The 26,719-nt window shown below is 35.6% G+C and overlaps 2 protein-coding genes and 2 long non-coding RNA genes across 5 annotated transcripts; 1 reads left to right on the top strand and 3 right to left on the bottom strand.

The window, feature by feature from the left end:
- Nucleotides 1-895: 895 nt before the first annotated feature.
- On the bottom strand, nucleotides 896-16,476 carry LOC119069773 (myb-like protein I). The gene is made up of 4 exons (XM_037173911.1): nucleotides 16,087-16,476; nucleotides 6,677-7,369; nucleotides 2,134-3,117; nucleotides 896-1,033 (listed from the first exon to the last, which is right to left on the bottom strand). The coding sequence occupies exons 1-3, from the start codon at nucleotides 16,316-16,318 to the stop codon at nucleotides 2,135-2,137; spliced, it is 1,908 nt and encodes a 635-aa protein (XP_037029806.1). The 5' UTR covers nucleotides 16,319-16,476; the 3' UTR covers nucleotides 896-1,033; nucleotide 2,134.
- On the bottom strand, nucleotides 8,168-15,317 carry LOC119069775. Of its 2 annotated transcripts, XR_005086404.1 has the most exons (3): nucleotides 15,307-15,317; nucleotides 14,430-14,587; nucleotides 8,168-8,178 (listed from the first exon to the last, which is right to left on the bottom strand). It is a non-coding gene; the product is annotated as an uncharacterized LOC119069775 (long non-coding RNA). The 2 variants fall into 2 exon arrangements; XR_005086405.1 differs by lacking the exon at nucleotides 8,168-8,178 and having other exon boundaries at nucleotides 14,427-14,587.
- On the top strand, nucleotides 14,475-26,228 carry LOC119069776. The gene is made up of 5 exons (XR_005086406.1): nucleotides 14,475-14,589; nucleotides 15,039-15,044; nucleotides 19,662-19,674; nucleotides 21,590-21,592; nucleotides 26,218-26,228. It is a non-coding gene; the product is annotated as an uncharacterized LOC119069776 (long non-coding RNA).
- On the bottom strand, nucleotides 19,268-26,719 carry LOC119069772. Its single transcript, XM_037173910.1, has 10 exons — nucleotides 26,326-26,719; nucleotides 26,071-26,187; nucleotides 25,874-26,004; nucleotides 25,532-25,803; nucleotides 25,274-25,409; nucleotides 25,078-25,206; nucleotides 24,738-25,019; nucleotides 24,297-24,589; nucleotides 23,823-24,210; nucleotides 19,268-21,536 (listed from the first exon to the last, which is right to left on the bottom strand). Exons 1-10 carry the CDS (start codon nucleotides 26,430-26,432, stop codon nucleotides 20,731-20,733), a joined length of 2,661 nt encoding a protein of 886 aa, XP_037029805.1. The 5' UTR covers nucleotides 26,433-26,719; the 3' UTR covers nucleotides 19,268-20,730.

Below are 26,719 nucleotides of genomic sequence, written 5' to 3'. Positions count from 1 at the left end.
ACTGAGAAATGTCATAGCAGTGAAGTTGGTTCACAAAAAAATATTTGGCTGACATTAGTAATTTTACGACTAAATGTACTACGAATGGAATAGAACTATGGAATAGAAAAAGTGAAGTTGCTTCACATGAAAATAAGCTACAGCTGCGAAAAAAATGTACTGCGTCTACAGGCCATATAGAAATTGAGTCTCTTTCGGTGATTTCTGTGAACAGGTTTAGTGAACTCGTGATTTCGCAACTGATGTCTACACCATATATCGAAGAGTGTCGTTAAAGAACCTGAATTTTAGTTATTAAAACAATTTTCGTATTTATTGACTCCAGATAATTTAATAACAATAATTAAAAATGTAATCCCAAAAAGAAAAACTTAAAAATTATATTTAGACTACACATCATGCAAATATAGAAATTTTGAAATAATTTTTTTTTCTTCCATAATTCGTATTAATGCGGTGTGTGTATAATATACATCATAGTTTACGTTTTGTGTAATGACTTACTTAGCTGACATAAAATAATTGCCCAAAGAGTATTTAATTTGTACTTAACAACTTCAATCATAAAAACAACTCCAAATCAATTGTGAATTTCATTTCTCGTTTTGTTTGAATAACTTCTTGTTTTTCGAATGAAACACGACACTTCTCCCAGAAAAAAAAACCGTTTTCGTTCAGTTTATATTTAAAAAAAAATCAGTTTTCAGTTAATCATTTTTGAATTGCCAATTCGTCGCCCGATTATCGTCTTTAAATTTAAAATTATTCAATTTGCCCTTGTAATCTTTTCGCAAATGTTGCCGAATTTCCGTATGACAATGCTCGTTATTGGTAACAATAATTTCGCCCGTTTCCGTTGTCGTAACCCGGGCCTTACAGTTAAACTTTCTCGACAAATTGCACTGCCAGTATTTTTTATCTTTTCGTATATATTGGATACCGAAGGTGTGATTATCATGAAGCAGAAGCGGTTTGCCACGTTGACTCAACATAAATTCTAATTTTCCTTGGGACCATTTCTCTCCAGGCGCAACTATATTACAAAGAAATTATTAAAAAGAAAATCGAAATTGATAGATGTGTATGGATGTGTGTGTTTGTTTTGTTGTGTGTATGTGTGTGTGTGTGTGGCTTGTATGTATCAAAAATGTGTTTTTTCATTGTTTTCGGTTAGGAATATTGTTTTTGATGATCGTTACATTTAATTTGTACCCAGTTATAATTAACTTAATTTACTCGCATGGTAAGATGGTTTGGTGTGACATGAATGCTACTTTTCCAATTCAATCTTATTGTCAATTATACGTTGTGTTGTTAAGATAAAACCATTTTTAATTGTTCTTAAAATTCATTTTGTTCGGCAAGATGGCACGTCGAAATCGACTGAATCTCTTAGATAAGGCTAGTAATCTGTTCTTGAATACGACAATGAAATTAAGCGATGAGCTCTGTCGAATGTTGATTTATAAAGCGAAATTGTCTATTTAAACAAATGAAGTAAAAGATTTTGTATCAGATTATGAACGTCAGCATCGTGACGTCTGTAGAAGGTTAAGAGTGGGCTTCCAAAATGTGGATTCAGACCCTTTCCTCAGAATTTATTTATTTTAGAGGAATTATTAATGTGTCTAGAATGGTAGCCACAATATATCAATTTAAAACCAACAATTTTAAGTACTCTGTAAATTTCACCGAATTTACATCTTCACTCTTTTCTCTAGCGGTCAAGTACCGTCTTTTCCACAAGAGTAATTTGTGAAGTATAACCTTCATGATCCTATGATCCTATATAAAGTCGCAGAACTTCTTCACACAAATTATTTCTCATTATTCTTGACCATCAATCTACCTAAAAGAAAGATTTTCAAGAGCTGGTGATAAGTCTTGATAAATTTCCAAAATATTTGGGAATAAATGGAAATGTAATGGGCTTCCAAAAGAAAACAGAGATGTGAAAAACTGTCTTCCTGCATAACAAAATGAATCTTAAGTGTTTCAACATTACGTTTCACATATTTCGAATTTCCAGTTTTTGTCTCCTTTAAATCAGTTTCAATTAAAACGAAGACGATGGGCTTGCTGCTGTTCCATCAGATCACATATATTTATATTAAGTATTTTACACACACACACCCTAAATGTGTTCCATTTTAAATGTCTGCTGAGTCGGTGAAATTGTTATAGACGAAATTATGTTCGACTGCGATACGACAGCCGTATTATCTTGCGAAACAGTTGCTTCCATTTTTCCGAAAACTTCCTCGTTTGGTGACGCTGACGATGGTGTAGCTGTCGACGAGGACACGACAATCGACATATTTGAATTGGTGTTGTTATTGTTGTTGGGTGTCATCGGATGTTGCGGTTGTTGAATATTTGGTGAATGTTGCTGTGTATGACTAAGTCGCGGTGATGTGGTCGGACTTTGAATATTGTGCTGGTGAGTGGCGTTTAAAATTGGCGTTATTTGCAGACTAGATGGCGGATGAATATGAGGCAGTTGAGATGAATGATGTTGCAACGGATTCAGTATTGGTGCTATGTTGGACAGTTGCATTAGACTGTTTTGACTGAGTACATTGTGCATCATGTTCTGAATGGCCGCATGACTGGATTGATGATGTTGAGGTTGGTTCAGTTGTGGCGGCGAGTGAAGTAGAGTAGATTGATGATGATGTTGTTGCTGCTGTTGTGGTTGCTGGTGTTGTTGCTGTTGCTGATGTTGGTTCTGATGATGCGCATGCAGTTGTGCCTGATGAAGTTGTGGTATAGACGTGTTCTGCGACAAAACATTATGCTGAGGTGATTGGTTGACTGGTGTTCCTAATCTTAGTGCCGTATTCAGACCTGACGAAGTAGTGGGTTGATTGGGACTGGAAAATTCACTGGGTCCCGAGGGCGGCTGTCCTTTCATATGTGGCTGATGATTGTGTACACCTGTCGCTGAGATAACGCGTCCCTGGTGCGTTATGCATCGCGCTCGGCACATTGTTATGCGGTAGGACTTGCAAAGCCAATAGGTTTTCATACCTTGTTGTGTTGCAACGGTATTATTCCGATTGAATATGCAATTGCCATGAAGTAGTGACGTGGACGAGAGCATTGTAATGTTGCCACCTATAGATCGAATAACGATCCAATAAATAACATTTGAATTGGACGCCATTGGACAATTTTTTTGTGGATTTTAATTTAGATTTTTCTTTTTTACATTTAACATAATTGTTTCGAGAAAATATCTAAGTGCAATCTAACGAGAAGAAAAGGAAAACAAAGCAAATTGCGGAAAAAAGAGTGCGAATTGCATGTCAAATTCAAATTGCATTATTAGTTACTCGTTTATACAACAACAACCACCACCACCATAACCCAATTGTATAATCTGTATCGCCGAAACGACAGCTTTGTGCTTCAGAAAGTGAAACCTTATTGAACACATGACCTCAGTTTCTCAGATTTATTCACTCAAAACCAGGATCCTTATTTTATTCACAAAGTAACATAGATGGAGGCAGTTAGAACAAAAAAAAATTAGCCAGTGCAGTTAACTGAGAAGCATAACTTACGGCTCACAACAAATCTTTGAAAAATATATTTTTTTAGTTTGTGTGCCATTTTCCGCATTTTCTTAACATTCTTGGAAAATACAAACAACAAAGCACCGTTTCCACTACTTGTAATATGCAAAAATTTGTTGCTTGATTTCTAAGATTAGTTTCGAATCATCGAAAACGAATTTGTATTTAGAGCCATATGGATACTTAGTGGAAATAAGGTCTATATTCGGGCGCGCGGAAATTATAGTCTGTATTTGGGCATTTCGTCTTGTATTTTCGCTGATATCTTTTTACAATTTTTTTTTATTGTAGGACGGTAGTAACCACTACAAATGGTTGACCCTCCAGGAAGAAAGGTTGAGAAGATCATTTCTGAGAAAAATCAACAGTATGTGAAATTAGCATAAACGGCTGAGTTGTGTCAGAACTGGCGAAACTGTTCCAACCAAATCTTTCTTTATTCAAAGCCAACACTTTCGTGGTCGTTATTGTTGTCTTGCATTTTTCAAAAAAGATTTTTGTAAAGATATTAGCGAAAATGCGGAATTAAAAAAAGGTCCTATTGAAGGTTTTTTTACCAAAGAGCCAGTGGCGGACTGGCCATATGGGCGTTCGGGCGATTCCCGAAGGGCCTTTTGATTTTTGTATGGATAAATGACAACGAAGGGCTTTTTGAAAAATTTGTCCATACAACGCCCGAAGGGCTTTTTTGAGCCAGTCCAGCACTGTCAAAGACTATGGTTTGGAATGGGACTGTGATTTTTTTAAACATTGTACACATGGGCCCAGAGCCCACGTGATTTTCGGGTCCCTGATAAGGTCGCGGATGCATTTTGTGTAACACTGGCTATGCAATAAAAATTGCAATTGAAAAATAAGAATTTCTTAGAGAACTCCTGTAATCGTGAAAGAGGTGGAATGTCTCCAAAATGATTACAGCAGGAAAATGCTGAATCGATCGTGAACAAAAAGAGATCTCTTGATATCTGATCTCATGTTCTGTTGAAGTGGCTTAGTTATTATCAATATTCAATTCTGTCGAAATGAATTTTTTCTTGTTTGTAAAACTCTATCATTTACGTCGTCAAGATGCAAAGTTTTTTTTCCGTAGCGATTTCAATCGGTTGGTAGTAAACAGTAAACATTTCTTCGCTCTTCTCCGTTTCATTTTTTTTTGTGAATTAAAAGCGCATCGATTAAAAATTAAATAACAAAAATTAGCTGGTGATTTTATACAAAAAAAAATAAGAGAAAAATAATAAAACAAGAGTGAGATATAAAACACAAGAGGAATTATAAATATACAAAAAATAAATAAAAGATAATAAGATTGAAGCATTAAAAAGTAGTAAAAAACTGGATGGATTTGTTTGTGAATGGTTAATGACATCATCATAAATTGCAAAATGAAAATGCCATCGCATTGATGGCACATTTTAATTAGTTTTGGTGTCATTAGTAGAGGGTGGTTCAATATTTATACATGTGGGCAGTGCTTTCTATTTCAGTCTAACATTGTAAGGACTTATGTGTAACTTATGTGTATTACTACAACATTGCATGTCTAAAAAATTCGTCTAAAAAATTGAGAAGACTACTGACTACAAACATATTGACTATTTCAACCTTTGCGAGGGATTCTTTTGAAAAACAGCCTACCGAAATCGGACGCATTTTCCAGTGGACTTTTTTATATGTGCCTAGAAAGGTATTGGACCCAAGAACCCAAAACCACTTTCAAAAAAATTCTTCGAAGTTTGTGTGGCTGGTGAAAGGTGATCAAAAACCGAAAACTTGCACTTTTCTTACAAAAATTTCTCCAGTTACGCGAGCAGTACAGGGTCGTGCGGGGTGTCATTAGAAAGGTAATCACATGTACTATTGAGCCGAATAGAGTCTTATTGTTTATTACATTGTTCTTACTGAAATTTCTCGAGGTACACAAAATGTACATGGTCGTGTGGGGTATCATTTGAAAGGTAATTTTATGTGCTTTTGGGCCAAATAGGGTCTTATGAAGTTTGGATGCATCTATGATGAAATATGTACACCTAAACATTTCAACTTCTATTTCATCGTAGATGCATCCAAACTTCATAAGACACTATTTGGCCCAAAAGCACATTTAATTACCTGTCAAATGACACCCTACACGACCATGTACGTATTGTGTACCTCGAGAAATTTCAGTAAGAACAGTGTAAGTCTTCGGTTGAAAACTTCAACTGCACACATTTCAGTGTCGATAAATTTGAAACCCATAAGTCCCTATTCGGCTCAATAGTACATGTTTGTTGCTGAGATAAAAATACATTCGTTTGAGCTACTAGGTAGCTAGAACGAAAAGTATGGCCACATTCTCGATCAGTAGAATGTGTTGAAACAGTCTTAAATCGAAGATATTTGTGTCCGCCATTTTGCAATTTCTTTTTATGGAAGGCTGTACGTTTCGAAGGTAAGACTAATTTATTTAAAAAAAAAATCGGTTCATTTTGGAGGCATACCGCAGAATCATACTTTGCGTCGATTAAAAAAAAACTTTTCTGGATGCTCTAACCTAATTCAATTTTAATAGTCCCAACCTGAACGAGGGTGTAAGTACAAGGTGTGGCTTTTAATAAGTAGGGTTACAGAAGTCGTGAAAAACATTTTTTATTGCCAAATGGAAGCACTTTTTCAATAGTGCCTTCAAACTTAACACTTAAGTCAGCGGCTACAGCCAGCACTGGTCTCAAATTGAAGAAAATGTGTTGATATGGAAATCTGGCAACAATGGACTTACAACCTGAATTTCAGAAAGCGTTCAGGCTACACAACCAATCATTCTATATCTACACTGCCGTCGAAGATTTCATTCTAGTCCAAGTCGAAAGCATTATTACCCCAAGTGTTTCGTAATCACACCTATCCGAATAAGCTAGTTGGAGTCAAGTAACAAGCACGTTTGTCACTTTGTTTATATACAAATTTGAACCACCCGAACTGTGTTAGTAAAGTGGGTTATTATTAGTAGATGGTGTGTTTAGTGCAAAATGTAAATTAAATCAAATGTAAACAAAAGAGAAAAAAAATCAAAAATTTAAAGAGAAAAACGAGCGAAAAGAAAATTGTCTAAATACCTGCTGGTATGTCCATGTGGTTTCCGGCACCGGTCTTTGGATAATCATTACTCATATGCAAATCATTTGGATATTCGACGTTCTTGCTGTACACATTACTGTTGTACTCAAAATTGAATCCCGGCGGTATAATGTTCCGAATGCCGCCAGGACTGAGCAGCGGTTCCGTTTCCCGTTTCACATTATGTATATCGAATCGAGACGATTCCATCATCGATATTTGCGGTATCGGCGGCAAGAACATTTCGTCCGAACTCATATTCTCCATCGAATCGGCACTGATATCATTTTCGGTCGTATCCAACGATCGTCGAATTTTGCGCGTGAACATGGTCAACGATTCGGCGCCGTTAAAGTCAATATGTCGTTTGTTTGCATTTGTCGTTGGCGATGCGCCGTCCTCTTTGTTGGAAAACAGTGTCGCATTGGTTTTCGTATTTATCACATTGGCGTTTGGAATCGGTTCCGTTGCATTTCCCGAATTGGTTTTGGAAGGGTTTGAGTTGTTTGAGTTATTGCTTTGCATATAATTAATTGGCAGCTTTGCGGCTATGGCGGCTAGACCCTTGATTTGCAAACTTTGGGCTATTTTCATAAAGGCTGCCAGGTCGGTGTGCTTAACATTGACTACTCCTTGGTACATAAATTGCAGCAGCTCGGACATAACGTGAAACGTTACATCTTTCAGTATAACTAAAAACAGAAATAAAAACTTGTTAGCCAACAGCAAAAATGTTCTGTGATTATGTGAAGAACCTGGCGAAGAAACTATTGACAAATCGTACAAATCATTTTTTCCAGTCTAGGTATACTTATACTCAGTTCGTCTAAGGATTAAACGTTTATAGTCGACAAGGAATAACGAACAACGGCAATTGAGCTAACATATTACCTGAAGATCGACTTTTAAGGCAGATAACACCAAATCACCTATTCTCTAAAAAAAACGACCTTGGAGATGTTAGCTCTGCGTAGAGGTCTCACAAAACTCCAGAAGTTAATATGAAATACAGCCTAGTATAACTCGCACGGGGGCCTCCGTGGTTTCAATGACTCACATTGTCTTTCTGATTCGTTGAGAGCTTTGATTTTAATTTAACATATTTAAATACATCCCTGACACTACTGATCTTGGATCTACTCGTTCGTCGAAATCAAAAAAGAGGGCATGATACGATCATATCGGACCAGTAGTTTATCGTTCATTGTCATGACTTCAATAAATTTGCACAGTTTGTATACGGTCCGAGCTTAAGGAATCGATGCTCTTGGCGCGTTTCAGTGAAGCACCATACGCCCAACAAACAAAGTAAATTAGAATCGTCAACCAATTGTAAATTAGTTGATTTATATGCTACAATGCATTTGTGTAATATCTTCATCGAAAACAATAATTTGTAATGAAATGATTCTTCTTTTTTCAATCGTCTAGACGGATATCTTCGCAATTAAAAAAGTGATGACCTCCGTATCCATTATCTGAATGTAATTAATTTTTCCTTCTCTCTTAAAAATGGTTTCCACTCGTCTCAATTCAATTCGATGAATTTACTTTGATTTTGTGTAATTGACAGACTATTCTAGCGGTCAACCAAGCGCGACATTCCATCTTATATCAATGAAATGCATGGTGAAATGGTGAAATGCAGAAACAGGGCATGTCACGTTAGCGAATTTTAAGAAAAATCAAATTCATTGATTTATCTCCGTTTCGCTTCCGATGTTTTTGTTTGAATTTATCAAAAAAAAAAACTTCCATCGACATGGTCAGCCTATGAAATGCTGTTTGGAAACTAAAGCTCAAATGTAATAGATTTCCATGACATTCTATTTAGTACATTTCGTCATAAAATTACTAATGTCAGCGCTCTATTTTTTGTTAGCCAACTTCACAGCTGTGACATTTCACGGATATTTACCGGAGTGAAGTTTTATCACCTGAAAATATAGTACAAAGAATGAAAATCAATTGTGATACCTCTGCAGGCCAACCGAGGTTTCCTATTACGAAGCTAAATAAATGAAATTTCATTTTTCTTAGAATTCACTACTGTGACATTTCCCGTTTCTACATTATAGGAAAACATAGGACGCAGGAGGAAAGACGTTGAAATGCTATAAATTAACAGTCCATAGACCAGAAAGTTTTTGGCAATGAACGGAGTTACATATTTTTGGACCTATTCATATAAAGTACATGCTTATTCATACTACAATGCAACTATCTAGCAACATTTTGTTTTTTTATTTTTCGCTTCAGCAGGTCGAAATCATAATTTTTGTTTGATATGTGTTTATCGAACCGTACTCTTTACATGCGTGTGGGTGTGACGGCTATGCTAACCAATAAATGCAGATAACATTAACAATGAAGTGAAACCAGCTGTTCCCCTCGTTTTGCATACAAAAATTATTTTTCAACTGTAACATGATGTCATTCATGAATGGCCCTTAAAATGTTAAAGCGTCTGAAAATCTGGCAATATAGATACCGGTAATCTGATATGCAATTGAATATGAACACCGACCCAATTTTTTTTTACTCTCGCTGTCTCAAAATCATTTAACTTATTTAGCTGCCCTATTATTTTTAACCAAAATCTGATAACAGATAAAAAAAAGTTGTGTTTCTAAGACAATCTTTCGACTCATTCTACACAATTATTACAGATCGTTTAGTTACGATAAAAATTCGATACCTCGATAATAAATGAAGTGGTTAAACAAAAATTTATTTATGATGCCAAGCTAAAGCGACACTAGTTACATTATTATTTCGATACTTAGTATTTGATAAAATGTTATCAATCGCTTTATTTTTTGTGTATTAGAATGATATCTAGTTTTTCAATAATTTTTTTTCCCTATTTCTTTTCAAGTGCTTTTTTTTCTTCATTGAATTTCTTGCTATTTAATGCATGCTTTTTGGTTGTCTTCTGCATGATTTCAACAACCGAATTATTAAATGTATGATAGGCCACGAAGATTTCGTAATTTTTTAGCAAATAGGAATGCCATGAAAATGGAATGGTTACTGTCTCGGTTCCTGTAATTTTTCATATTTTACTCAATAGACCGAGTGCTATTTTGACAAAAAAGTTTCGAACGTCCATAAAAATCAAATTTAGCATGATTACCACAAGAACAAATGTTTATATTTATTTTTATTAAATTATTTAAGAAATACATTGCCATCCCGGTGCCATCCCGATGGTCAATTTGTTTCATAGCAGAAACTCTAAAAAATGTAAAATAGGATATTATTCCACAGCTGATAGGGATATTTTGTTTGTTATTATTTTTGGCAGTCATGTTCGTTTTGAAGCAAATTTTGGAGACTCACTTTGACGTCAATTTTCTATTATTTCGCAGCATTTTAATCGGTGCAGATGTATATTAAATGATTAATTGAACTGTTGTGGTCACTTTAGACGTAAAATATAAACATATCACTCAATAATTAATTATAGAAACAAACATCAACTACACACATACACCGGCACAAGTTTCGTTTCGATTTTTTATAATTTCACTGAACAAATGTTATACATATGTCGTTCGTTCATAAACATTTCGAACTTCATTTTTGACCACTTTCTTCTGGATAAAAAGTTTTATCTTTTACGTCCGCTATCGCTCATATTAAACTGTTTTTTCCGAAAATTTTCATGTGTTCACCATTTTAAACTATCAACATCACCAAACTGTCAACGATCAAAATATTCCATTCGGCGCCATTTTGGCTTTTCGTTTTAACTCTGGTAATTCAGAATGTGGTCTTTCTTTTTAAGCGCTTAAATTTTCAAAATTTTTCTGAATCTTTCATACTTAAAATTAAAATACTAACTAATACTTTTTCAACTATTTATACACGTTCCGAGCGTTTTTTCTATGTGTTCATTTGGTAAAAAATAAATTACGTCATATGAACACGGTCTATTCAAGTTATTTCGTCATTCAATACCAGCGGAATTATGACTGTTAATCTGAGCAACAGAATAAGCATTAAGTGGCACAAGCAGACATTGATCAAAATAAGATAGAAAAGTGGGTGCTTCATTAGTATCGTCAAACTGGGATGGGATGACATAAGTTAAAAAAAACGAAGACAATGGGTATAGGAGAAGTATAGGAAATAATTTATGAAACGTCTGTTTGGATACCAAAACTCGCACAAGTTTAACTAAATTAGATAGTGGATATGGTGGTTCAAAGGAGTGGCATGCTGTATTGTAGGTATATGAAATATACCGAGAAATGATAAGTTGGTACGTGTGTGGCGAGATAGAAGGAATCTGAGGTTAAAAATTCTCTCAAGAGAGGTGGCAATTTTTTCGCCTCAGCCGTACCAACTTATCATTTCTCTGGAAATACATGTACGCATGAAAGGAGCGCCGACTTAAAAAGTTCATCAAAATAACCTACCAAAAGCCACATTGAGTGGATAAGGAATCTGATCAAGTTGAATGGAAGAAAATGGACTCTGTTAATTGACTTCACAGCCCGCAGATAACTCATGATTTTTGAATGTTATGCACTTGACCATTGACCCCTAAAATTGAAAATGGACCATGGAAATCGGACACAAAATTACGCTTTAAAAACTATCGCTCAATCTGAAGCTCAACCTATTTATGGAGGAAACATTGGCCCAGTTTTTTGAATTTCCATTCAATTCATTTAAAATTATAAAGTTTACAATCGAGGATTCCGTCAACCTTTTCACCAGAAACACAGAAGCGAGATGGTGCAGAGTTATTCGGTCTGCGTTGAAACAAATGCATCTTGAACTGTTGGATGTTTTTTTTTAACCTGCTTTGTCCATGTAAAAACTCCCACTTTCGTATCTAGGCTGCCACTGCTCTTCCTCTTCGATTCTCTAATTTCGTAAGCTAAATTAGCCGAAATATAAGAAAACCAAGAAGAACATTGTGGATACGAAAATGTGATTTGACGTGTGCCAAACAGTATAATTGAATGTTAAGGTGTCGTCTTCATTCAACAGATTATTCCTCGATTTCGAACAAATGGTACAGAGTTTCCAGAGCTTTTACGTTGTTTAATTGGTGCAGTAATTGTATTTATCACAAAAATATTCCCATATTTGTCTCGGTACTTGTGTGCTCTGAATTTTCGCTTACGAAATCGGCATTTAATTTCAAAATTATTATCAATAAATTTTATGTTTTCTCTAGACACAGTTAAATCTTATTTTGATATGAGAGCCGAGAATGAGAGAAAAAAAAACTTAAATTTTTATTTTTTTTCCAAATTCAGTAAGGCCACTTTTAAGCAATATTTTCTGTAATCAATATAATTCGTGTCAAAAGTTCACAATTTGTGTGACGTCGAAATGAGATAGCTTTGAAGAATTTAATATCATTTATAAGGCGACTGATATACTTTAATGATCCGACTAAAAATTTCAATACGAAAAGTTTTGTTGTAAAATGTTCTTCGCTTTTAAAATGAATTACACAGAGAGAGAAGACCGAGTGATAAAAAAATATTCTTATATTTGTGTTGTGTTTCTTCGTTTTTTTTATTTAAATATTATATTTTTATTAGACGATTCTCGACGACCTATATTTTATTTTGAAAATAAAATGTAATCAATGATAAATGCGATTAATACATTCGATTTAGATTTTCCACTAGTTTTTGTTTAGTATAATTTACAGAATTCATGAATGCAATTTTCGCTGTTGACGGATTTAAGCTAATTCCGAATTGTTATCAGTCTCTATTAACTATAAAATTCAAGAATTTTCATATTCGATGATTCTTTGGAATACAATTGACTAGTGTCAACGAACGAGAACTAGCTTTGAATGATATTCAACAAAATGCAGACGAAGCTTTGCAAAGTACACTCTTCAAATCAAATAGGAAATTGAAACCATTTAGAACTTATTCACTCAAGTCTGCAGTTGATTTTAAAATGCAAAATGTTGTCCATTTTTATGCTTAGCATTTAAATCGATTGGCAGACGCTTATATGTCGACTCTTCGGCAGGATGTGAATAGAATAACAAACATTGAAAGCCCTTCTCGTGAATGACAGGCAAGCTCCCTTTACTCTAGCTTATTATTGAATGCTTACCGTTAAACAGCAACAAAAATAATGGTCCTCTTTTAGAAGGAGTGGACATGAAGTCACATGTAGTGATACAAGGAAAAACAACTTGTGAGTTTTTTCATAGGTCGCAAGGAACGCAAGGAACGAAGTAGGTGAATTTTATGGAATGATAAAGTGTGCTTTTTAGCACTCTGCACTCGGATCTTTCTAGTGAAGTATAAGAAAAATTGATTTACAATCCAGAATCTGAGTGATGCCGGAATGCCTGTGTAACGTAAAACTACATCTATAACCAAACGACAGATGGTCCAAACACTATTTCCATTAAGATTTTAAAGGACATAGAGAAACAATTAGTCAACTAGCCAATAAAATACGAGAAAAATAATTTCATTGTAGAATCCCTCGTTATCGTCAGTGTATACCGTGACATCTATTCAAATCAGTCTGAAATATTGAAGGTTGATACGATACAGCGGAGCTCTGTATATCAGGTGAGCATCGGCCGTTTTACTAGATCGGTTTTAAAAACCTTTGAATAATAGGTGATTCGGATTGGTATAAATCGTTTCAGTTAATGAAAACAATAGAATTCAAACGGCGACTGGTGATTTTATTCATGTCTTTAAAGGCATTGAATTGAGATGAGTTTAATTGATCCCAAGTCGCGCAGAGACGATAGAACGTTGTGATAGGTCAGTTGATGTTATTAAATGCATTTTTTTTTTGTAACACGTTAATTGTTTTCTGTACGCATGACCGCAGTTTTATTTCATATTTTTATACAATTTTTTCGCATTCACCGAGAAAAACTGAATAAAATTTTACGCTGTGTACGATTGTGTACACATACCGCCTATCATTCGGAATCATTTTGAATGAATCATTTGACGGTAAGTTTATTATTCATTAATGGAAGAAATTATTCTGTGATGTAATTAAAAAAAATGAAAAATGGGACTGAATTATGTGTGTGCGAAAAAGATCAGCCGGCAGACGATTTGAATGCAAATTTAACATGCTTCAATACCGCAGTGTCTGCGCCGATTCAATATAGTCAAAATGTCCGTTTTTGCGTTGAAAAAAAAAATTCGACTTAGTCGACTCGACACGAAAGGAGACGACAGGGAAATAGTTACCAAAAGCGAAATCACCAGATTTTTTTAGAAAAACCTGTTCTCACTACTCCTACAATATGAAGTGTTCTTCTTCCATCCGCTAAGACGTGCAAATTCTTATTTAATGGTCCCTTCCTTACCCATCCAATCAAACACACCTTTTTCAGTTCCCATTTATGTGTACCAAATACACCAGGAAATGGTTTCAAAATTTTTATAAAACACAAAACAGATTTTCATTTTAGAATGTGCCTTCAATTTTACTAACATCTGTGCAAATATTCAATTTTTCGCAGACATTGTAGTGTTCATTGCACATCTTAAAGGTGTTTATCAAGGTGTTTCGTAATATTGTGCTAAACATGCGTAGTACTACAGACAAAACATCAGTCTTAGCGGTGATCCGAAAAGTAGCCAGTTTAATGCCACATTTGACTAGAATTTAAATATAAAACCGGTCATATATTGGGTTCACGGAGCCGGCAGCCCGAGCTTAAGGCAACTTTTAGAAATATTAAACACAAAGTAATTGATGGACCAAAGATCTACATGGAACGTACAGTCGGAGAAATATAGATTTCGGGATTTTTGGAGATATCAGCGTTTCTCTAATTCTCTCAATTGCCATTTGAAATAACATGTGCAATGAGAGAATACGGAAAAATGATGAAAACGATGATGTCTCTTAAAATCCTGAAATCTATATTTCTCCGACTGTAATTTCAATAATCAGTGTCATTCGTTCTAATCCGTTCTTTTGCTGAGATTTGCCGCCAGGAGCTTTCCTCATCTCAGATCGCAGTTGCATATCGCTGACACAGCAAAACATTAGAACAATAAAGATGTACCAACATGAGTTTTAGTTGATTAACAGCTAATAACAGGATTTTCTTTTCGAACGAAATTTACATGCACAGTTTACCGGGGAACACTATTTTATTACAGACAATGAGACAGCCCACTTTATCGCCATCTTTAGTATATGTAAGTTTTGCAGACGAGTCACGTTAGTAAATTGTGAGTGAAATGAAGCCCACATTTTATCGAGGTAGTGTTTACTGAGAACAACACCCTCTCTAGCAACCTAACTAAATTTATTAAGGTGGTAAAATTGTAACATGTAAAATTAGAAATTGGTCAACAGTGTATGATTCTTCGAACCAAGGAATAAGTTGGTATTTTGACAGCGTCAAAACAAAGTTTGTTTGCTAGAGAGGGTATTGCTGATTCTCTTCAAAATTGAGAACATCTTTCACGTCTACGTCACCAATATTTGAAGATATACAAAGAAAACCGTTCATGTCCTTTTCCAGGCATTGAAGCCAAATGCACCTCTTTGTTGCGGCAAAAGGTAAAATGAAACCCGTTTTGCAGTAGGATTATGAAAAACGTTTTCTTTTTCGCAACATATTGCCCCAGTATTACGCACGCACATATACAACTTCTTCGCTTAAGTCATCATATTATCGCTAGTGCGGCGGCATTCGAAAAAGAAATAAAGATATTCCAACGTTCTCTATAGATGAAAAAATTTCTTTATCTGACTGGCGGAGTTCATCATGTCACAAATAAATAGGCTTTATATTCATGTGCATATCGGGAAACAGAAAAAACTTTATAGTTCATTGGTTTTCTGTATTATTAACACTCAAATCTTTGTGGAACAACAAAAATCTTATGTCTTATGGTGTGTACACAGGGCATTCAACAGGGCTGGCGCAAAAATCAAAAATGTTCTAAGGCGCGACAATAAAAATTGTTCTAAGTTACACCCCTGGTGTACACAGAACCTATACTGGATATATAATATTTACATTTTACAGAGCGACACCATCATAATATACTATCGTCGAGGACACAGACACATCAGTGTTTCGACACAAAACAAATAGAAAATTATCAGAATAAAAATTCGAAAATGTGTACCCCCAATATCGTTGTTCTTCGGACAATTTGTTTTCAGTTTACACAAATAAAACCGCTCCATATCTATCGGATAGATGCGAGTGTTTACCTTTTTGGTGACATTGGTTGGAATTTTTTTTTACAGAAGAAGCGAATAGATGAGAAATTATTGTTTAGCGCCACTCAATAAATGAGGTAAAGAGAATCACGACAGAAACTATCACCCAAAAAAATTCGATACCCCCCGAGACGTTGTTGTGCTCAATCTATTCCAAAATAAAAAAATTCAAAAAAAAATGTGTACTCACTGATTGGGTGTTTGCATGGATTGGTGATGAACATTTCCTGAAAATATGGACTGCAAATAGCCAGAACGATTTTGTGAGCCTGCAATAGTTTCCCATCTACGGCCAATGTAACATCAACAAGATCGCCTCGATCGAATAAAGTCTGGAAGCCACTGCTTAGGTTGTCCTGAAAATTGTTCCAGCAGAGGGCAAACTCATCATCCATATCGAAAGCGCGTATATTCGACTCCATCAGCTTAAACAATTTATAAAAACACTTTGACTTGAATATAATTTTTTTTTTATCTACAGTGAACAAGTTGGAACAACCAAATACGAGTTATCGAATGATATTACATTGCAAACAACATTGCCACATTAAGAGCTCAGTTAACTTTTATAAAAATGTGAAGTTTATGACGTTTCACTGAACGAAAAAACTATAGAATGATAAAAAATGAACGAAAGAAAGAAGACTGAGTTGCGTTCGCTTTGACCATTTACAAATTCCGATAGATTTTAGTAAACATAGGGTGTATATTTCGCATGCACATATTTGAGATTTGGTTTGATTTGTTGTGCACATGTGGAGGCATACAGTGGAACAATTTGTTTAGAATCACGCTTTGTTTCGATTAAAAATAACTTGTGCGGAAGCTCTAATATAATCAATTAGTAAATTTGGCTTGTGGGATTTTTCGAGAAATGTCAAAATTCGAAGAATATAAACAAACAAACAAACCACTCGAGGTAAAGGGTTAGATATTCTTTTGTTTAGGACCTTCATTCACTTCTACTTACATTAGACAAAATAACTAAAAATACTTTTTTGAGAACAAATAGAAATCATCCCTAAGCCTAAGCCTCAGATAGGCCTGATTTTTTTTTATCTATTTAGACATAGATGTCGCCACCAACTGTTAATGATTACTGGCACGCACCCAGAAAAAGAAAATTTGGACAATACTCCGGGTATGTGTAAAATTCGTTGGAACGATATATCATATCATTGACATATAAGATACATGGACTGGACAATGTTTCCTATACGTTGAAAACGTAGTTACGTATTTCGATTGTCAGATTTGAATATTTGTGAGTTACGTATTGTGGTGATGTACGCGGAATGTGAATAACTTAAGAGTGTTACGAAAGTTAAACGCACATCACGTATGTTTAACGTGTATATATTGGATGTTGGTCTTAAACATTGAATTTGGATCATATTTATTTATATTTTCATCACACGAAGAAGATAAACGACAAAAATATTTTAAAATCAGAAAAATTATCGTCAAAATACTGTCATTTTTGATGAAGTAGTTTTATGTCGTTCTCTTACCAGAAAGTTGTTTCAGTTGAAATTATCTAAAATTGTCTCTCAGTATTTCGATAATCTAAGTCCATAACTATCTTGCCATCAAGTCTTAGCTAATTCCTCGTGTTTTATGAACTTAAATTCTTAAATTATGATAAAAAACGACATATCGTTATTTATGTGCGTTACGTTGTGACGTACTTTGCGTAGCATATATACGCCACAAACGTTTATAGCTTTCGAAATACGCTTCAACAATCAGAAATGTCAACCAACACTGCTGTAATTTAACATTAAAAAGATCGTTGGCTCATGATCGAGAGGCCCCCGGTTCAATTACCGAAGAATTCAATTTTTAATTTGAAGTATTTGTCAACAATAGGGGAATTCCTTTCATTTATACTAAGTATATCGCGTATATTCTCCAAGAATGTATAAAAACTACTAGAAGCTGTGTTAACATGGTGTATATCGAAGGTGAATTCAAAAAAATTGTATTTTTAAACCTTTGTCAAAGCGAATTATGTCTCGCACGTATTTGTATTATATTCGAGCTGTATAACTACCTTACCACACTTTTTAACAGGGGGCACGAATAATATACGCATAACACATAGGAAATGTCGCTCAGTGTGATTACATCTATTAATTTAGACATAGATGTCGCTTGCAATTGTGAATTATATCTTACGTTTCTGGTCAGAATTCTTTCTTCGAATTAACGTTTTTACGATTTTGTTATGGGACCATTAGCTTACACTAATATGATATGAGTCCATTGCTCTACTGATTGAGCTACCTTGGACTAATCAAACTTCATCACTCAGATCTGGTAGAATGAGTTTGCTTCAAAAACGTTTGTTGATAGTCATAAATATCATGATCAGTCATCATCGTTGTAAAGCTTGCACTTAAGGCTAAACAGCAACTATATCTGTGTTATCAAACGAGTCCGAACAGTCTCCGAAAAACCGAAAAACCGAAAAATCGATCAATCGAAATATTTTCTCTGTGATTCTTACTCGTGATACCGCCATCTACACGAGAGGTCGAATAATTTTTTTTCAAGCTCACTGTGCGGTATGGTTTTTTGAAATAAATCTTACTTACTTTAAAATTGAATGGTGAAATCAGTTACTCGTGTTTGTTTGAGTAGAAAAAGTGTTATCATTTTCGAGTATCTTAAAATTTTATTTTTCCGATAAAATTGTAAATTATTTTTTTTTATAAATAAATATTTAGGCAAAAATATATTAAATATATCGTTATGAAAATATATTAAAAAATTTTCTCTTAAAAATTACTTATCAAATGCAAAAAAAATGTATACGTAAAAATCGGGAAAGGAAATACAATTTCTTAATTTTAATTAATAAACAATATTAAAATATCGAATGATCGTTCATAATTCTAACCACTGCCCTACCAAATCAATTTAAATACCTACTGTAGCAAAAGAAAAGAAAATTTAAATTAACTTTTTCCTTTAATTTATTTTTAAATTCTCTTGATTTATAAGCCTAATGTCTTCCTTAAACGGAACTGATAACGTGCTATAGAAGCGAGGAGCCGGTCTTATGTAAATTATCTACAGTTTTTTGCGGGTTCATCTTTGTTCGCTAAATACAATTCATTTTAATGAAATGCAATTGAAATCAAAGCTAATTGCAGTAAAATAAATGTTCGCTGATCTATCCAATCCAAACGAATTTAAATGTTTTACGTGTTACGGCATGTTTCATTTTCATTTACATTGCCTAATCACGTAAAGCATTGTACTTCCGAGGTTCCAAGTTGTTATTTGACAAGTGGGGAATAAAGCCCTCCCCTTCGGGTCGGGCTGTAACACCCCACTTATCAAATACACAACTTGGAACCTCGGAAGTAATATACTATTATTTCTTTCTTCGAAGTACTAGATTTGCATACAATGTACGTGTATATGTTCATTCATTATGAGTAAATCTAATATCTGACACTTCCTGTAAAATTTTACAGGGCATAAGAGATCGAAAGGCATCAAGGCGTGAAATCAAATCTGGAAACTGTCATCCAAGGTTCTGAAGGAACAGGTTAACACGCATATCAGTTGTTCACGAAGGAGGTGACATTACAATTTTCTGATGGCTGGTCCATCTCCATAGAACTTTAAAAAAGAATGTTTCGCGTACCAACATTTTGTTATGTAAAATGTCCTTAGAACCGTTTAAATTTACAGAACCTTCATTTCACAGATTTAAATTTTTTGTTTGATTTTTTTTCAACAATATTTTGACAGGAATACAGATGAAGTCTCTTGAATACTTTGTAGCAATTTTAGACTTTTATTCCATAAGTCTTTGTTACCTATCAATTTAGCAATAATTTTCTTTCAGGAATCGAATTGAAAACAGAACCCATACCTACTACATCAGTCCATTCCGTTAAATAATAATCAAATTTAAAGTCAATTCCAATCGATTTTATATTGTTCTTTCTCCTACATACGATATCCACCTTTCAATACGTATGCATGAATAATAACGTGGATATCGCATACGGTACAAGTTAGCAACGTTCGGTTGAAAATGTAACTTCTTTTATTTCTCACACTGTAATTCTAGTTTATTTTCTTTTCTTTTTTAAATGAAAACCATAGAAATACTGTGGTGCAACTCACTTCAAGCAAAAGTGATTATAGTGATCATTATAATGATTATAGCCAAATAGAGTACGATGTTGCATGAAATCCTTTTTTTACAGCGTTTGTCAATTGTGTGACGCACTGTCAAGTTTCAGTACCCTAATTAGAGTACCACTCATGCTTGAAGTGTGTTGGTGTGAAAATAGACTGATTATATAAGTGAAAAATTGGATTTCAAGTTTTGGATTTTTAAATCTTTCCGTGTTTACGGATTCATGAACGGTTTTATGGTCGACATTACTGTGGGGACAATGGAATCGAAAGTTGGACTTTGAGGGTGATGGAGTCCAAAAATCTATGTGAAAGAAGGGAACGGGATTTCCTAATTAGCCAGCGAAAATATGAAATACAAAAAAACGAAGCCACTACGGCTCTTGACTGATTGATTTAACATAGAAGGGAAAAAATGAAGCATCCGACGTGTTTATATATTTAATTAATCTATCAAGGGGCAGCGTGTTCTTAATTCTCGTTTCACTATGTAAATACACTAAAATCTTCTCGTTTTCTCTATGTAGTAAATATACTGAAAATCAATAAATTTTTTTATGTTTAACATAAGCTCTATCATCAAAAAAAAAACAAAAAAGTGGAAGGAAAGATAAATTTACATTCGAAAAATCACAATTTTTAAATTTAATTTACGCTAACCAGTACTCAGTAATCAGACTTGAAAGTAGTCGTCTACCTCTACGCTATCGTTATTGCTTTTTTCAGAACTGGGCGATGGATCTTCATCGCCCTTCGAACTGGACGTAGTATCTAATCTAGAGTATAACGTATCCGACGGACTCAATGTCGCTGAGTCATTGTGCAACCGTTCATACGGATTTCGATCGGTACTCGTATACCGAACCGATTCATAATTCGGATCCGATTCACTGCCCGTCAACGATTCGTAATTGTGGAAGCGCAGTCCATCGACACTGTCGTATCCCGTGTGCATTGTGTCACTGTCGCTGGACGGTGTGGTTTTCGATTCGGATATGGTCGAGTATCCCGATGTACTCATTAGCTTATCGGCATGCACTTCATCGGCATAACCTTGACGCGATTCCGATATCGTTGAATAGTTGTGCCGCTCGTTTGCTATTCGATAGGCGTCCGATGGATTTGACTCCGATATGCTAGCGTAATTATGGTTGGCATTGGTCGACGTACTCGAATGGTCTTTTTTAAAGCTTTTTATGCTGCTGTAGCCATCGTTTAAGTCGTCGGTTTGCGGTTGCTCCCACACTTTGGCGTACAGGTTGTCGGTGTCGCTAACGGGTCGAACTAATACTTCGTAGTTGGGATCGTAGTCGGAATTTGGTTTCTTTTCACCAACAGACATAACGGTTTCATAGTCAACTTCACTGGATAGTTTCGAATTATCTGGTAGGCTTTCATAGCCCGGTTCACTGGACGCAACACCGTGGAATATTACTAAAGAATTTTGTGACACTTTTTGTATGCCATGTGCGAGAACACCTAGAACATTTCAGTTTTTGTTGTTGTTTGTACGGTAATTTCAATAGGGGAAGATTGTTTTTACTTTCGGATTATTATTTGGTTTAGGCTGCTGGATGCAATATAATACCGTCCACTACAGAAAGCTTTAGTCCCGATTATGTCATGCATCATCATTTTTTTTTTAATTTAGATTTATTTAGAATAAAAGTGGTAGGAGCATAGCAAGGCAAAGCAAATACGATGGTCAGGAACAAAACAAATAAATATTTTTCATTTAGGTGTAATGTAAGCGACGACAACCAATATTGGCACATGATAGTAAAATGGAATTTGATCGATACAATTGAAGAAATCAAAGGCAGTTGCATCTATTTCTACGAATGGCAACTACTCTACTTGTCCCAGTGATTCCTTGCGTCGTTTTCTCTCCGCAAAAATGCCGTTTACTAACGTGTGAGGTACAAGATTTCTCCAATTTACTGCTCTAAATTCGTTAGTACATCCTCGGAATTACGAGAAACTTTTGAACTTAGCTGCTGTCATATCAACTTTAGTATTAATTGTTCATCAACCTCTATTTAAACTAGCGTTTCGACCTACATTTTCTGAATTTGGCCACAAAAACAATAGTGCGTTTTGAATTTGATTTGTGCCGTCGAATCGTCGATTATTAAGAATTCACCCTTTTCGTAACCAAATTAACTAAAAGTATTCGACGTCTTACCGCTGCTTCACTCAGGAGACCTAATTATTTTGGCCAATACTCTGTAAATTTCACTAGATTCCATACAGGCTGATATAAACAATAGGCTGGTGAAAGATTAGCTGTTGCAAATTTCGATCAACTAAAAACGACGATCAAAAGACTATGTGCGTGTCGTGATAGATTCGACATTTAATTCCTAACAATTTTGCTCCAGGGTACATTGTATCAGTAAATAATCAAGCAGCTTAAGTCAGGCTATGACAATCTTCTACGTTTTCTATATTTCTAATATCGGATTAGACAGGGCCTGTTGTTGGGAATATTATTTTCTGAAATTTACCAAAAATTTTGCGAAATTTACAAAAAAAAAAGTTTCACGCGCGCTCCCTGCAATTGCGGTTAAGGGATTCTGAAAAACTGCCTACCGAAGTCGGACGTATTTTCCAGTGGACGATTTTATATGTACCCAGAAAGGACTTCTTGGCTTCTTGGGTCGAGGTCCTTTCTAGGTACATATAAAAAAGTCCACTGGAAAATGCGTCCGATTTCGGTGGGCTGTTTTTCAAAAGAATCCATCTTTTCTTGGCGACTGGTCGAATGAAATTTCTACTGAGAAAAGTGCAGCACTTTCTCTACCTTGAGTAGAAAATAGAACTTTTCTCATTCGAAGTGTCACTTTGTTTATTATGTTTTCGAAAATGGCGTGGCAAGTCGATGTTTTTGTTTCGCGAAGAGAAACGGAAAAACACAACATGTACGCATGAAAAAATGTTGTGTTCACGTCTGGAAGAAAATAGGAAATTCCAAATCGAGCTCGAGAAATATCGGTCTTGTTGGAATTTCCTATTTTCTGCCCTCGGTAAACAAATAACTATTTCCATTGAATTTCAGAGAATTTTCGGTAAATTTCGAATAATTACCAATTCAGTATAAGAAAAACTCCCAAAAATTGGCACTGGATTAGAAAAAGTTTACCTTCGCTCTAAGCCGAACATTTCCTCGACTCTACCATCTGATCAATTGAAAGCTATCCAATACAGAGAATCAGACCTAATGCTAAAATGCTACACTAAAGGCTATAGTCCCATCACAACTCAAATTTACTAAAATTCAATGTACAAATGTAATAAATGGTTTTCAACGATCAAACTATAAATTCAATTTGTTAAAAATGTGTTAGCGTGATATTACATAAATTAACGAAAGAATTACACAAAGAAATATGAAAATCAGACAAAATAGATCGACATGGAACAAGAACAATATCAGCTTCGTTATCCAGTTGCAATGATTTAGTAATTTTTAAGTTTAATAATTTCAAATTTACCAAAAATATTTTATTATTTTTCAACCGAAACGGTATTGTCGGTTAACATGCATGGACTGTAATAAAGAGTCAGTTTTTTCTTTTGTTTTTCCGTCAGAAATTATACATAATAACATCACAGCAACTGAACATATTTTCATTAGCTCCACATAGTAATAATAGCCCCGAATTTCCCGAAAAAAGAAAAATTGAATTTTTTACAGAAAGAAAAAACAAAATCCCAAACAAAATCGGACTGTTCAACCCAACTTAATGCTAGTAGAGTAAATACCTGCTGGCGCTGATGAACGGGCTCGGTGCTGTTCCACACCATCATCACTAACACCCGTCGTCGCCGACGTCGTAGTCATCGTTTGACTACTCGATCCGCCAGCCGGTATCGTCTCATAACCATGGTCTTTTTGATCATCATAATTGATGTTACGATGTTGACGTCGCTTGTCAATGGTTTCGTAATCGTTGCGTACGGTTGTGGTCCCCACAAAAGCGGTACTGTTCCGATCATTCGATCGGGTACTCAAGGCATCTTCGTCTAAATTAATATCTGGATCGGATAGGTACAAACTCGGTCGCGACAGTATATCTTGGAATGATTTACGGTAAGGCACGGGAGATGTGTTTTGCGACGGAGCATTTGACAGTTTATTTTTCTTCATCACCTACACGATCGGAAAAATCATAGGAATTACATCCATTGCACAGGCAGTTGAAATTCGATTCAACGACCGAACCGAACAAAATTTACCTTGGCATACAGGTCCTCGATGTGACCCTTTTTCCGCACAAAGTCGTCATTGCTGTGCTTTTTCGAGTCTGTGGATAAATTTTCACGCGACACTTGTCGACTGGTGCTACCAATTGGCTGGACTTCTATCACCGAAGCGGCCGAATTTCTGCCGGAAGGAACTGAGCTGCTGTTCGTTAGATTTGAGTTACTTAAATAATGGGTGCTTTTTGGCGTTGGAGGAAGTGGTGAATTGGCTTGACGTTTTTCTGGTTTCGGTGAGCCTAAGTTACCCACTGAACTAGAAGATGATGCTGGAATAGGAAATTGAAATTGGATTAACGGAACTGAGTAAAGAATCCACCAACAAACAATCAGGAGATCAGGAAACGAGACAGGTTATCGCTAGAAAATAATGTTGTTCCTCCATCGTTTGCTACATGCCGAAAACGAATTACTCACCTTGTCGCGAATGCACCGACCTCAAATTTTCAACTGGCGGTGGCAAATGTGACTCATCGTGATGTGAACTAATTATACTGTGCCTTTGCGGCGATTGATCGACGGCCGGTGATTTATCCGTTTTGGCCACATCGTCGCTTGCTTTCGATGTACTTGGAATGTTATTTATTTCGGCAGCCACTGTCAGCGAAACATGTGGCTGAATTTGAGCATAAGTTTCGGATCCACTGGTATACACATCGCCCTGATTGTTTGGATCCTCAATTGCGGCGTACATTTCGTCTGAAAATAGATGCGAGTTGTGGTCACAGTCGCAGTAAATGAAATGCTAAATCCTTACCCGAATCATCCGATACTGTTGCGTAATGCGAATCAATCAGTTCGCGTCGTCTGGCGTGCGATATTTGTTGATTTGTTTGAGCTATGATATTGGCCAACGGTTCTCGTACACTGATGCTTGTGTAACCCTCTGTAAGAAGATAACGAGTCGTCAACATCGATTGAACGAATTTTTGACAAAATATTTTGATTCTTACTGGATGAATCTTGCGAATCACCACTAAAGTGCTGCTGTGGTGGTGCTATGGGCGGCGTCATATATGGTAGTTCTTGACTGGCTGATATTCGGCCAGCTATTGCTGATGCAGCCGATACGGTATGAACTTGTGATCGCTGTGAAATATGAAGAAAATTGAAATTTTGATAGTGTCACAGTACGAGATTGTCAACAACCAATTGACGCATTTACGCAAGACAAACACACTAACACAGCGAGGGAGCATGTTCATAATTACCGAAAGTTCTTCATCCTCATTTGACAGACTCTGGTCTGAATCACGACGATTCGGCGCCAGCGTATCGCTGTTCGATGATGTTGCATTGTCTGCACTCGTCGACGTTGCGGGCCCGGCAGCTTTTACCTGTGCATACGGATGTTCGGCCGGTCGAACTTTATCGTATGCATGCGGTGGAGAACGAACGCGAGCGTACGGCGAACTGACATCGTCAGCTTGGCTAATCGAACTGTGTTGCGAAACACTGGACAGTTTCTTCATGCTCGTCGATGCTGTAAGAAAAACCGATCGGTGTGTTATGCAATCTGGATGTCAGATGGCAAATAAAGAAATTGTTATTACGACTGCGTCCTTGTGGTTTTTCGGCCACTTTGTCGCCCACAGTTGCGTACAGATCATACGAGCCTGTGTCACCAGTTGGTGGTTCAGATATTGGTATATCGGGAAGACTTCGATGTGGTGCAGTACTGGACCTAATAATTTGTAAATGATTTCAATCTGGATCAGGGTAACAGCAAAACAAAATGTTTTCTCCCTACCTTTTGGCTTCCGCATCATTTGACTTGGGATCATTCGAAATGGCAATTACGTCATTGGTGGAACTGTGATCGGGATTTTTTAATTTGACCATACCTTCCAATCCCATCAATTCATTTCTGTTCATGAGCGGAGAGAGAGGTAGAGAGTGAGAGAAAATAAGAATTAAAAATTTCATTTTTTGGTACACAAAGTCCAAACAAACGGTACATCGGAATGTCACAGTAATATTTAGGTCTAATTTTCGAGTCACTTACTTGGGAACACTTTTGCGACAACAAACACAGGCAGCTAACATTGTTATAATTGAAATACTAAGCACGAACGTAATAAATAACATGAAAATGACTTCAAATTCCATCATTAATAAATCGAATCGGAGCTTATTCCCGTTTGCCGTATTTTCTTGGCCCTCTACTCTTCGTGTCTTTTTAATTAGAATTTTAACCTAAATTTGAATGCTACATAGTCGGGCTGGTGCATATTGTTCGAAACGTCGATTCGATTTAGTTAATAAAAATAGACTAAGTACACATTGCACTCGATTTTGGGATGAAATATTTTCAATTTGTTTCGTTTTTAACACACCAATTTTGTGATCAGCAAACTCTACGATTTTTATGATGTGACAATGACAGAATGCAAAATATT

The sequence above is a fragment of the Bradysia coprophila genome (assembly GCF_014529535.1).
Source record: "Bradysia coprophila strain Holo2 chromosome X unlocalized genomic scaffold, BU_Bcop_v1 contig_39, whole genome shotgun sequence".
Taxonomy (NCBI): Eukaryota; Metazoa; Arthropoda; class Insecta; order Diptera; family Sciaridae; genus Bradysia; species Bradysia coprophila.
The sequence above is the reverse complement of the archived record's forward strand: the minus strand, read 5'-3'. Positions and strand labels throughout refer to the sequence as shown.